Source organism: Peromyscus maniculatus, chromosome 12, assembly GCF_049852395.1.
Source record: "Peromyscus maniculatus bairdii isolate BWxNUB_F1_BW_parent chromosome 12, HU_Pman_BW_mat_3.1, whole genome shotgun sequence".
Lineage (NCBI taxonomy): Eukaryota > Metazoa > Chordata > Mammalia > Rodentia > Cricetidae > Peromyscus > Peromyscus maniculatus.
Genome location: NC_134863.1, coordinates 39878689 through 39891400, shown reverse-complemented (window position 1 = coordinate 39891400; position 12712 = coordinate 39878689). Strand labels below are relative to the sequence as shown.

At 38.8% G+C, this 12712-nt stretch overlaps 1 protein-coding gene across 1 annotated transcript in view; it reads right to left on the bottom strand.

The window, feature by feature from the left end:
- The window catches only part of Myh15 (myosin heavy chain 15), a 123272-nt gene that overhangs the window by 72639 nt on the left and 37921 nt on the right, over positions 1 to 12712 (bottom strand). Inside the window, exons 15-19 of the mRNA XM_006989993.3 lie at positions 8055 to 8231; positions 6918 to 7050; positions 3875 to 3942; positions 2893 to 2980; positions 698 to 815 (exon numbers count right to left, since the gene is read on the bottom strand). Of these exons, the coding sequence (XP_006990055.3) occupies positions 698 to 815; positions 2893 to 2980; positions 3875 to 3942; positions 6918 to 7050; positions 8055 to 8231 (584 nt within the window). The remainder of the gene's footprint in view (positions 1 to 697; positions 816 to 2892; positions 2981 to 3874; positions 3943 to 6917; positions 7051 to 8054; positions 8232 to 12712) is intronic.

Below are 12712 nucleotides of genomic sequence, written 5' to 3'. Positions count from 1 at the left end.
ATTGGGTGGCAGCTACCACAAAGCACATAGACTTCAGAGATTCACTTTAGGCTGTTGTTGCTGGAGAGCTTCTCTCCAGGTCTCACCAAGCCCCCGCAGTCCCACCACCCACATATAAAATAATTGCTCAGACGCTCATATTACTTATAAACTGTATGGCTGTGGCAGGCTTCTTGTTATCTACTTCTTCTATCTTAAATTAACCCATTTCTATTAATCTGTAAGTTGCCATATGGCTCGTGGCTTACCAGTACCTTACATCTTGCTTGTCATGGTGGCAGCTGGCAGGTCTCTCTGCCTCAGCCTTCCACTTCCCCCAATTCTCTTCTTCGTCCTGCCTGTACTTCCTGCCTGGCTACTGGCCAATCAGTGTTTTATTTATTAACCAATCAGAGCAACACATTTGCCATACAGAACATCCCACAACAGGCTGTCCATCTTCTTTCTATGTATATTTCTTCTATATATGGGTCTAATATCCACTAACGGAGATTTAAGGGCTCTGCAGCTATATAGATATTGAATTTAAGAACAAATAATGTGGAACCCTGTCAACATTGTGTCTCATCACCACAAAAACATATCAATTTATAGAGTGGAGTACGCCAAGCAAACAAACAGTGCATGCATAAACACTCAACACAGAGGAAACAAAACAGACTGTTCTAGACTTTGGGAACCTCAAATGTATGTCTACCTTTGCTTAAAGTCATCATATAGCATCCGATTTGTAAAGCCTTCACGGCATACTCTAATCCCCTCCAAGACACCATTACATCGCAGCTGCTGGAGAACCAAGAAAGGGTCCAATACACCTGAAAGAGAGGGAAACACTGACTCGACATTCTCAAATATCTATCACATCAGATATTATCTTCATTCCTGCATCTTGTGTTTAGAAGAAAGTTTGAATTCAGTGTAATGTACACGAGTGTTTACAGGAGCTCACTAACTCCCAGCCTGACGATTCCAGTACTTGTCCTAATAGGAAGGATTCTACAGATACGATTTACCTAGAATTCTTTTTAATGTAGAACAAGCTGATAGATAAAACTCTATAGGCATATTCTCCTGGAAAATGAAAAAGATCACATATTTTGCTATGTGCAAATGGCTAACATCATATACATGCTAACTAGAAGCAGCTAGAGAAAGTGAGTGGAGCCCAAGGTGGGTTACCATTTCCAATAGGAGGCCAGAGAAACTACAAGGTGGACCAACCACAAAATTCTGTTTGCTTGTATGCCTAGAATGGATTTGCCCACATTCAGGACGTCTTTTTCCCCCTATTCTGTTGCAATGTCTACATTTATTCTCTAGTACAAGCATTCTTCTATCACCACTTTGTTCAACAAAAGCAGCCCTTCTACAGCTGCCAGCTGGAATCTCTGGCGGAAGCCTTTGAAAGGCCAACCAAGGACCCAGCGTTTCTGACCTTCATCAAGTCTCTGGACAAAGCCAAGGACCACCCCTTTCACAAAGGCCTGCTATGTCTCTAACTATGTCTCAGATCACAGATGTAAGCTAGACCCTATGTCTGTACTCCAGTCCTTCTATGAACAGGACCAGATCTTTTATAACAAGGGAGATTAGAAGCTTCTGACACTTTAAGATGAAACCCGTTCATGCCCTTTATTAAATATGAATGATTGTTTTAAAGCATAAAGCTTTTGTTGAAAACTTGCTGAAATTTGATTGATTCCATAGAAGTCTTCTAATAGTAGCAGAATTGTTCCAAAATTCAGAGGGAACTGATTGTATTCTTTGATAAAACAGGACACTTAGATGTATTCTAAGCCCAGCTAAGGTCTGGGAATGTAGCAAATATGGCATCTTTGCCTAGCTTGTGTGAAGTCTTGTGTTATTCTAGTCCTAATACCATGACGTACATACATACACGCACATGCACACACAAACACACTGAACTTATAAGAAAAAAATGAAGCTATATATGTGTATACATACAAACACAAATAAACATGTAATGCTGAAATGTCTCCATTATAAAAATTCCAGTAACAACATTACTTGGCATTACAGTCTCCCTAATTAGGTCACAGTCTGTCAAGATTGGATTCTTAATTACAGTAGATTCATAAAAGTACAAAAATAGTACAGACCCACACAGATCATAATCAACACTGATAGAGTATGAATTCTAAGAGTGGTTGATGGTCTGAAGACATAGTGTTTGTCATATGGGTTCCTTTAAGTCTGAGCACCTCAAAATAAGCTCTAAGAATACTAATATTTCAAAGAGTTGTCTGGAAAGCTTTAAAATGTGATCTAAGGAACATGATCCAGAGAATTAAATTTGGCTGAGCAGTTTTGAGAATTGCAAATGGGAAAATCACCACGGTCCTATCATCACCATCTTGTCCCCATTAATTCATTGAGAAAGTGCCTACCATCCAGAAGTACATAACTAAGGAAATGGGCATGTTAAGGGAAGATGCTAAGTTTGAAGAGATTACTAGAGAAATGTTTAACATTTTATGAAATGATCTTCTTGTGCTAAAATATCATCCCAATTGATTATTCAAGAATAATTTTAAGAATATTTTTAAGAATTTTTAAGAATAACTTTAAGAATATTTTCTCCTTCTAATGAGTGGAATAAAAGTGCAGCACCTATGTTTTAAATTAAAATTCAAAAACCAGTTTCCTATGGAGGCTACTCTGGGAAGTCTTTTTTTGTATGGCTACCTGAAACCAAATTCAAAGCAGCCTGGAGGAGGCTCCAGAGACCTCAAATTTTACTTCCTTTCATAGTTCAATGTGAAAATCTATTCATATATAAAGGAAATGGTAAATAATTCTTAAAATTACATTCAACAAAGCTGAAATAAAATATATTCCCTACTACAAGCTGTAAATATGTCTAGTTCTTACCTGGCATTTTGTTCATATTTGGATTTATACATCTCACAAAATGAGGTGTGGTTGATTGCAAATCTGTCATCAATTTATTTATGTTTTCCTAAAATAAAAGCCATAATAAACACAAAATCACTTTGCAAGCCACAAAAGAAGCCCAGAAAATCTAAATCTGTCAGCTGAATCTGATATCCAACATGAGCACCAATAGGAAGACAATGAATTCAACATTATTACATGCTTACCAAACACATTATTTTCTTTCCTATGGCAAGTCAATACTTACCCAACAGCCATAGTTCCACTGTGAATCATTTCCACCTGTTTTGAATTTGAATTCAGTGGCTTTTGAAGCCAAGCAACAAGATTGCTTATGATTTCCTCCATTTTCTATTTTGGAAGCCTTTATTTTAGGTCAAATTGTACAGAATCATTATCTGAGATTGTTAAAAACATGCATTTTAACAGTGAAGGAAGCAGGTTGGAGAACAGAAGGAAAGGCAACCATGCTGATTCAGCCTCTGGCTTGATTCCACACACCCAGTCACACCACAGTGGTCCTCTCTTGAAGAAGAGACGAGCCAAAGTTAGGAGAGGTAGACATGAGGTGCCTCTGCTTCCTGTTGCCCAAAAGCAATTCTAACCACTGGGAGCCATTATGAGCCAATAGTCACACCAGCCAGAGGACTAGAACAAGGCTGACAAATGGAACCTAGTCAGGGCACCACTAGTGACTTTTAAAGCCCTTCACAATGACAAGATGGCTTTATCCACCTTACTGTCTTTATGTAAGGCTGATGAAATGGCTCTGTGTGTAAGCATATTTACCCTGAAGGCCTGGTTGCCTAATTTATACCCAAAACCCAAAGGCAGAAAAGAACTGAGTTCATTTCACAAAGCTGTTTTCTGACTTCCACATGTATACTCTGGAATACATGCTCACACATCATACACACACAAAATAATAATGATTGATTAATTTAAAAATGTAAATTACTTTATGCAGAGACGAAATCAACTGGAACGATGCTCCTTTCCTGTGTGTCTTCTCACCAAACTGTTTAGCTTAAAAAGCAAAAGATGAAAATGGTTTAAAAATCCCTTTTTCCATAATACATAGTGTTGTCATAGTTGATAAAAACAAATTCATCCAAGTTTTTAAACATGGTAGTATGTTCCAAAAAACTTAGAGAGTATGTACATCCTTCACAAAATGCCTATAGTGCTTCTCCCTAAAGAAATAATCAGAAAGCTATATAAAGATACCCACTCAAACATTATGTAGTCACTGTGGAAAAATCTGAGCAAAAGAGAAATTAAGAAATGTCCATTAAGACACATTAAATTATGAATAAATATGCATACAGTAGAATACTTCAAGCTTTAAAATGATTATGTAGATCATATAACAAATATGGAAATACTTTGTTTTATTTTAAGAGAAGAAGTTACAGAATGTCTATTTTGAATATCATTATCCTGATTGTGTATGCCTAGTTTTAAGCACAGTTAGGTTATAAGTGACTGCAAATGAAACATCTTGGGAGACCTGGAAACAAAAATATTACTAGTAGTTACCTCCTGTGTGATATAATTGGCCCTTTTACGTTTATCTTTTTAGTTTCCCTACATTAACTGTTTATGGCAACACCAAAATACTTTCAAGGTTTATGAAAAAGGCATATCTATTCCCCATTCCTTATTATTGAAGTGAAAGAATTTACACTAAGTCAAAATATCTTGCAAACAGCTGTGTAGTCCTAATTTACTCAGATGTACAACAGTAGAAAGGACAAAAGCCACGGGCAATCTGGAGACTAAACACATATTTTCTGAACCTGAATAGTGACTATATAGAGGCACATGTAATGAAATTTAATCATGAATGTCCTTTTGGGAGGCCCAGGTCCTCTAAGTGGATCACATGATTTCTGTGCACTTTTTCATTTCCCCCATCTTTGAATACAATTACCTGACATTTCATTTTTAAGCTATGACTCTGATCTAAAACACATCAATTTGTGAACAATTTAATGTAAGGGTGAGTTAGAATTTTAGAAGCACTTATTCACAAGAAAGCTAGAATAAAATTTTTCAGAGATAATTCTTCCCTTCCGTAAGCAAAGAATGCAGTACACCTTGAAGAGAGAGACTCCAAATTCCTTCCCAATGGTCTGGCTATCCCCTGTTCTGATTCTCCTGTGTGTGGTCAGATAACTATCCAATTAAGAACTGTAACGTATATGGCCACTTCCTCACCAACTCAGAGATACCGTAGAAGACCCAGACTAAAGGTGGGCACAGTACTCTGTGCCAGTCATCCTGGTTGCTTAGGAGACTGGGATAGAGGACAAGAAGCTTGAGACCAGCCACTGTCAAGACACGGTCTTTAAAAAAAAAAAAAAAAAAAAAAAAAAAAAAAAAAAAAAAAAAAAAAAAAACTAAGAGTAGAAACAAGCAACTGTACTGCCCCCAAATTATCAAAATCAAACACAAACACTTTTATTTCTCTATCTCCTGTAGTAGAATATTTTAAGGTGTGTTTCTTTTGTTTATGTTGCATTTGTTTAACTCTGTGAAGCTGTGTTACTGTGCCTGTCTAAAATACCTGATGGACTAATAAAGAACTGGCCAATAGCAAGGCAAGAGAAAGGATAGATGGGGCTAGAAGGCATATATATATGAAGAAAACTGTGAGGAGAGATTGAGCAGCCAAAGAAGGGGGAGGACTGCAGGGACCAGTCAACCAGCTAAACACACAGAAAGCCATGGAATAAGAGGAAGATACAGAATTAAGAGAAAGGGAGAAGCCCAGAGGCAAAAGGTATGTGGGAGACCTTGTTAAGGAAAGCTGGCTAGAAACTAAGCCAAGATAAGGCCGGGCATTCATAATTAAGAATAAGCTTCCATGTGTGATTTATTTGGGAGCTGGATGGAAGCCCCCCCCCCAAAAAAAGAGTAAAAAACCAACAACAAGAATCTCCTCTTGACATAGGCCAAGAGTATGCCAGGGTTGCTCCTTAATTATGTCATCATATGCTGAAAAATCCAGGAAATGCTAAATTCTTCATCTACTTGACCATGCTAATCAGGAGGCCTAAAACAGGCTAAGAAACACCAGGGATTAGTGTGAAGCTGGCTATAAATAATAGGGAGGTGAGAATGTTAGGAAGTGAGAGTACATGCCCTATGGAAAGAATAGCTGGTACATTCCATTCCATGTGTGCTGAGGGAATCTGAACTTGCCATATTTAATATTTACCAAGAGTTCCCATTTTGCAAAGGAAAAGAAAATCCAGTTACAGAGGAAATATTTTGATTTTTCAACCTGTATGAACCAAAGGAAGATGATAGACAGATGATAGATAGATAGATAGATAGATAGATAGATAGATAGATAGATAGATAGATAGATAGATAGATAGATAAACTGACTTTGTCCCAAAGCTGCCTTAGGACATCTTAAACTTAGCTCAAATGTTTCTCTGTAACCTGTAAGTGAATATGAAAACAAATTATAGACAACTCTGAGCAAGGTGCCAGGTCCTAGTCAAACATAGTCTGCCAACTATTCAAACCATGCTCACCTAACATAAATGTGAGCTATAATCAGCAAGGTTGTCTCATTAACATCCAGTTTTACACATCATTTTCTTGTCTCTAGATAGGAATAGCAGCTCTTACCCGTGTGGTGGTTTGGTGTAATATGAATCAGGTTTTTGTTTTGTTTTGTCATTTCAGACTGCCAATCAATTCAGAATTGCAAATAAAGTCAACTAAGATTTGCAAAACTTAGATTAGTTTCTTGATATCTATTTGAGGATTATTATTGTCCCCAAACATTCATCAAACTGTATTATCAATTCTCTCTTTGTAGGTAAGTCTAGAAGAAAGCATGAGTTGGCCATAAACACTCTAGAACAGGGAAGACATCACAGAAAGAAGAAGTTGTTATCACAGAAAGCAGAAAGGGCTTTGTAAAATCCAGGTCACCCATCAACCCCCATGGGGAGGTAAAACATCAATGGAGACAGACTCACCACTGCCAGAAAGGAAGTCCTTGGTAAAGAGACTCGCCAGAACTCTGTTGGAGGACTTCTGAAGGAGAGCCACCACAGTTTCATTAAGAATGTCTTTGTTCTTTCCAAGCCAACCACTGATGTTATAAGGGACCTTCGGAAAGGTATGCGTTTCAGGTAACAATATAAGAAAAGGTGTACATTCATACATTCAAAAAGGAAAGGTATGCATTGCTTGAAAAAATGTGCAAGTTGTATCCTTTAGTGTTAATTCAGTAACAATACTGAGTAACATTCCAGAAGGCCATCTCATAGGCAGTGGGAGTTTTAAAATTTACATTTTTCAAAGGAAAGTGAAATAAAAAGATTTGACAGAGAAAGAAGCGAGAGGTGAAAACAAATGTAAGGGAAAGGATAGAAAGGAATGGGAAGGATGGACTGGACCTTCTGTCTCCATTAGAAACATCAGCATCTTTCATAGGCAGCACTAGAAAAAAATCATCTGTTCTCTTGACACATACTGAGTATTCAGGAGAACGTTAACAAGTACAATAGTATTTTACATGTAGTTATAACTATATTCCATGACATCAAGAAGAGAACTATATCTGGGGACACTTGGGAGGTCATTTTTAGGTTGAGGTATATTGTTATCATTCCTTAGTTATATATCTGCTCTCTTACAATCACTGACTAGAAGAAGAAGAAAAAAAGATACATATGTCACTTGGGAGGCAATAAGGGTCATTCGAAAAATTTGGGCCAAACTTTAGAGATCATTATGTCATACATGTCTTTAAAAAGGGTGATTTGAAATCACTTACACTACGTCAAGTTAAAAACAAAAAAGACAAACAAGGCAAGGTGGCCCATGACATTGAAGATCTCCAGGCAAAGCTTCCTGCAGCTGCCCTGTTTTGAGGCTGGATGACAGAGTTCATTTTGACATTTCTGACCTCTGTGCCTAAGCTACTGTAGCATGGACATTTCATTTCCTGAACACCAAATGATGACACCACCTTTCCTCTGGCACTGAAGTGTACTTGTTCATCTCATCATTTAATATAAACAGTGCTAAAATATTAGCTGAGGATTTTGTACAAGTTCACTTGATGTAGAAACCAGAAAGTGTGGGCTGGAAGTCTAGAGCTAACTCACCACTCCAGCATAATGAGCAAGTTCAAAGTGAACTTCGGAGTTCTTCCCAGCATATGCAGGTTTCTGGAAGTAAGGTGACTTCCCAAAATGGTTATCAAAGAGCTTGGTCTCGAAAGTCTTGTCGGTAGCTTTAGAAAACATACATTCCTCTTCAAGGATGGAAAGAATGCCCATGGGCTGTGGGAGAGGGATGAGAGTGAGTTCTTAAAACACCAGAAAAGAGCATTTCCAGTAGTACATCAATAGAAATCTTTCATAAAGAACTTAGTTGACAAAGGGAAGTTCTTCCCAGCACAGAACTAGCCAATCACTTCATGTATCCTGTAAATATTTATTACCTGTACAGCAGGGGCAGCAGTGAGCCACACACTGTAATGACATTCACGTGGGACAGAGATAACAGGCAAATAAACAAATAACTGGAAAATTAGCTTAGTTCCATGTAAGTGCTCTGAAGAAGTTGTGTAAAGACTGGGAATGAAAGAGCAGAAGCGATTTTACCAGGAGACCTCTTTGCCCCAATGAAAACAACCCAGAAAGATCTGGTGAAGGTATTCTAGAAGAGGAAGCAGAAAATGAAGATATCAGGGACCCCAAGGCAGAAGACTCTTGTGAGTATGACATCCTGTCCAAATGTGACCCAGGCAAAGCCAGCGGGGGTGGGGAGTGGGGGAGATCCCAAAGTTAGATGCAGCTGGATCCCAAAGAACTTACAGGCTGTGGTAAGATGGCTGGCTTTGGAATGCAATGAGAAGCCTTTGGGGGACATTTAACACGAAGTGATGTGAAATGATTTGTGTTTGAAGGAAAGAACATGGTTTAGGGGAGGAGCCAGCCAAGCAGATTGGAAAGTTATGAGCTAACAATGGGTTTTTTTTTTACATGTTAAAGGGCTTTAGGAATATACAAGGAGATAGGACAGAAAATGTTATTACTTCTGTAAGCAAATTTTCTCTAAATGGTCATAGTCCTGGCAACTTGTTTGCTCCCTGCTCATTCACTGTGGCACATACAAACAAAAGAAGGGGCAAAGTTTCAGTAATACCAGACTGCAGGATGGAGTTGGCCATAGCATGAGAGTTGGCTGACCCCTAGTCTGCCTAGAAACGGTGTCAGAGCTTGTGAGAAGTCATTTGAAATGTGATGTAGTTGAAAGTTGAGCTATGTCACAATTTTCTAATAAAGAAAATAAGGGGTGTAAGACAATTTTCAACCTGAGTAGTTTCTAATAGACACTTCCACTAAACAATATGCACAGGGAAAACACATTTGGTGAACAAGGAAAAATCAGGGATGTTTATGATATTTATATATTTCTTTTATATTAACATTATTTACCTATCCACTCTATGAATAACTTTGAAATGCTTTCTAAGATCAACTCACTATTTCAGATAATTAGAGATATGACAATATTACTTAGACATAGGCTCCAGTCCTAAAGTATATAGCCAAAAAAAAAAAAAAAATCATGTAATGTGTAGTCAGCAAAACAGACAGCCCAGAGAAACAGGTGAAAGGAGTTCAAGGTAGAGCAATTAAGATAGAACACCATTGCTTCTTACAAGAACACAGGCCTCCTGATTCTCACCAACCCTTTTCTTTCTTGAGTTTGGAAGGGACATTGAAGATTGTCTTAGGGTTTCTATTGCTGAGAAGAGGAAAACATTTAATTAGGTGGCTTACAGTTCAGAGGTTTAGTCCATTACCATCGTGATGGGACATGACGGCATGCAGGCAGACATGGTGCTAGAGAAGGACTTGAGAGTGGAGAAGGAGCTGCATGTTGATCCAGCAGGCAACAGGAAGTGGTCTGAGAAACTAGGCATTGCTTGAGCATCTATGAGGCCTCAAAACCCACCTCCACAGTGACACACTTCCTCCAACAAGGCCACACCTTCTAATAGTGCCACTCTCTATGAACTTATGAGGGCCAAACTACCAAAAATATCACCTCTAACTTTCCTAGTAGATCATTGAGTTCCCATCAAAACTGCTTTCTAAGGGCAGCCACTTATGTTTCCATGCAGAGAGATTATACCAGAGTCAAGGCTCTAGATATATAATGTATTAAAACAAAATTTATTTATACTTAAAATTCCTTGTTCTAAAGATCTCACTGTAGCCACAGAAATGAGTTTTATCCCACATAATTCATCAGATATTTGGAGATAAAAGTTTCAATTATTTGCCACACACACACACACACACACATATATATACATATATATATGTAATTATCATTGTGTATGTGTGTGACAGGGAGGTGGACACACACCTGTCACAGTACATCTGCAGAGGCCATAGGACAACTTTGTTGGATTCTCTCTTTCCACTTTTATGTGGGTTCTGTGGCTCAAACTCAGGTTGTCAGGCTTCTATGACAAGTACTTCTACGCATTGAGCCATCTCATAGATCTCAGGGTCTCTATCTTTTTAAAAAAAAAATGCTCATGGACCTAGAGCCTGTATTTTATAGAAACTATATTGAAAAATATTCCAAAAGTAATTCTTGATACCTCCCTGCATTCCAAGACTTGAGATGAAGCAAGTAAACAAGTATTGTCAGCACAAAGCATTCTGTGTAAAATAGATACCCATCTTGTACATAAAACACTGGCTTTGTAAACTCTTGGCAAAATGAAAAATGGGGACTATCAAGAAGGGGAGCGGAGAAAAGTGGAATGCCATAACTTACAGCTGAAGGACTCCTGCAAACTCTTAAAAGCTTGGATGAATGAACTCCATCTAGTACCATGTATTTTTCTATATACCAACAGCCAACACTTATAGAGAAGTCTAGAATGAATCATTTTAAAACATAAGCATTTCCTAGGAGGAGGCCTGTTAACAAGAGGACAGTGGCAAATCCCCACAAGGAGAGACAGTGCTCATTCACACAGAGCCATACCCACACCTGAAGAGCCCCTGGTCCCCAGTCCCTGGTCCCCAGTCTCTGGTCCCCATTGAAGTCAATATCGACTTTGAGATGAATAGAAGTTTGATGTAAACCAAGTGGACATCACACCTTGAAATGTAACAGTTGCAACACCAACAAGGGAAGGTGGCTGCCTGCAAGGTCTCCTTTATTTCTCAATTTCTCTGGAGGTGTAAACTTCCAGTGACTATGGAGCTCTCCACCAAATAACTTCCAAATGCATTGGAAAGGGATAATTATTGCTGTCCCATAACATCTTGCACTATTGTCTTAGAGTCTTTTCCTGTTGCTGTAATAAAACACCCTGATAAAAGCAACTTAGGGGATAAGGGGTTCCAGGGCCCAGTCCATCATTGTAGAGAAGTTACAGCAGCGGGAGCTCAAGACAGCTTTTAACATTACTCACAAAGTCAAGAAGTAGAGAGCATTGAGTGCATGCTAGCTCTCAGCTTACTCTTTCCATTTCAGACAACCCTGAATCCCCAACTCAGAGAATGGTCCCACCCACACTTAAGCTGGATCTTTCCATATCAGTTAACCTAGTCAAGAGAGTCCCTTACAGACATCCTCAGAGGTTAACCTTAGTCTAGATAATTCCACACAGTCCGCTTTGAGGCATCAAGTTGACAATAAATTCTATTACACCTATATTTCACTGTAAATGGTTTGAATCAGATGCTCTGACCAGATCATTTGTACTATGAATTCTCCCTTTTAAGAATCATGAATCCTGCCTTCCTTTCTTCACAATCACTGACTTATTGCCAGCATGTGTGCTGCCCTAGTTCAGGACCTCTTATTTCTCTGGAGCCTTCCTACCAGCCTTGACTTAGAGCAGATTAAATCTCAGCTGCTCTGTTTTCCCCACTGCCCAGCTCAGAACCCAACTTACTCCCATTGCTTAAAATAAGCAATAAATTCATCAAAAAGCCTTTGGTAGTCTGTTCCCTCTTTCCCCTCAGGTATTTCTTTCTGAATATTGGAGGTTCCTAGTACGGATATGACATTTCCTGTCTCTGTGTGTTGGTGCTTGCCCATCCTGCCATCATCTCACTAGCTATCTTTATTTGCAGAAATAACACCCATTTCTAAAGATATAGCCTAAACATTACTCCTTTCCTGGCAGGCTGTTATAGATCCATGCAGACACAGTCAACCTCTGGCTTTCTGGCTGCTCTGGACCTTTCTTTGTCTGTGTCTCTTATTTTTAAAAAGACCTTTTACACTTGTTAGACTTACAATTCCTTTGCTTCTGCCCAGTGTTTGAGATTTCTACTGGTTATAGGTTGATCATCTATCTGCACATTGCTGTGTGATCATTGTGTACCTTGGCAGCTGGGGAAAACCAAGAGGGACTTTGGTATGCCAATCCTAAGTTCCTCTTCCACTGGACATTCTGATTAGATCCCTTAGCAAACTACCCCCCACACACACCCCATAGGAGATAGGCCTGGGTTTCTATCTTCTGTGAGCAGTGAAATAATTTAGACACGCCCATTCCATCCTCCTGCAAAAATTCAGAGTCATCCTATTGCCTCAGAGCCTGCCCCCTTTAGCTCCTACTTACTCATTCTGTTCTGGGAGTAGTCCTCATCTGGCTTCAAGTGGTATGAAGCATCAAATCCCAGAAATAAGAGCAAAATATGCACACCATGACAAATAAGTTGCTGAGCTCCTCTGCTCATTGTTAGAAGCCACATGTTCATCCTTCCACATAACC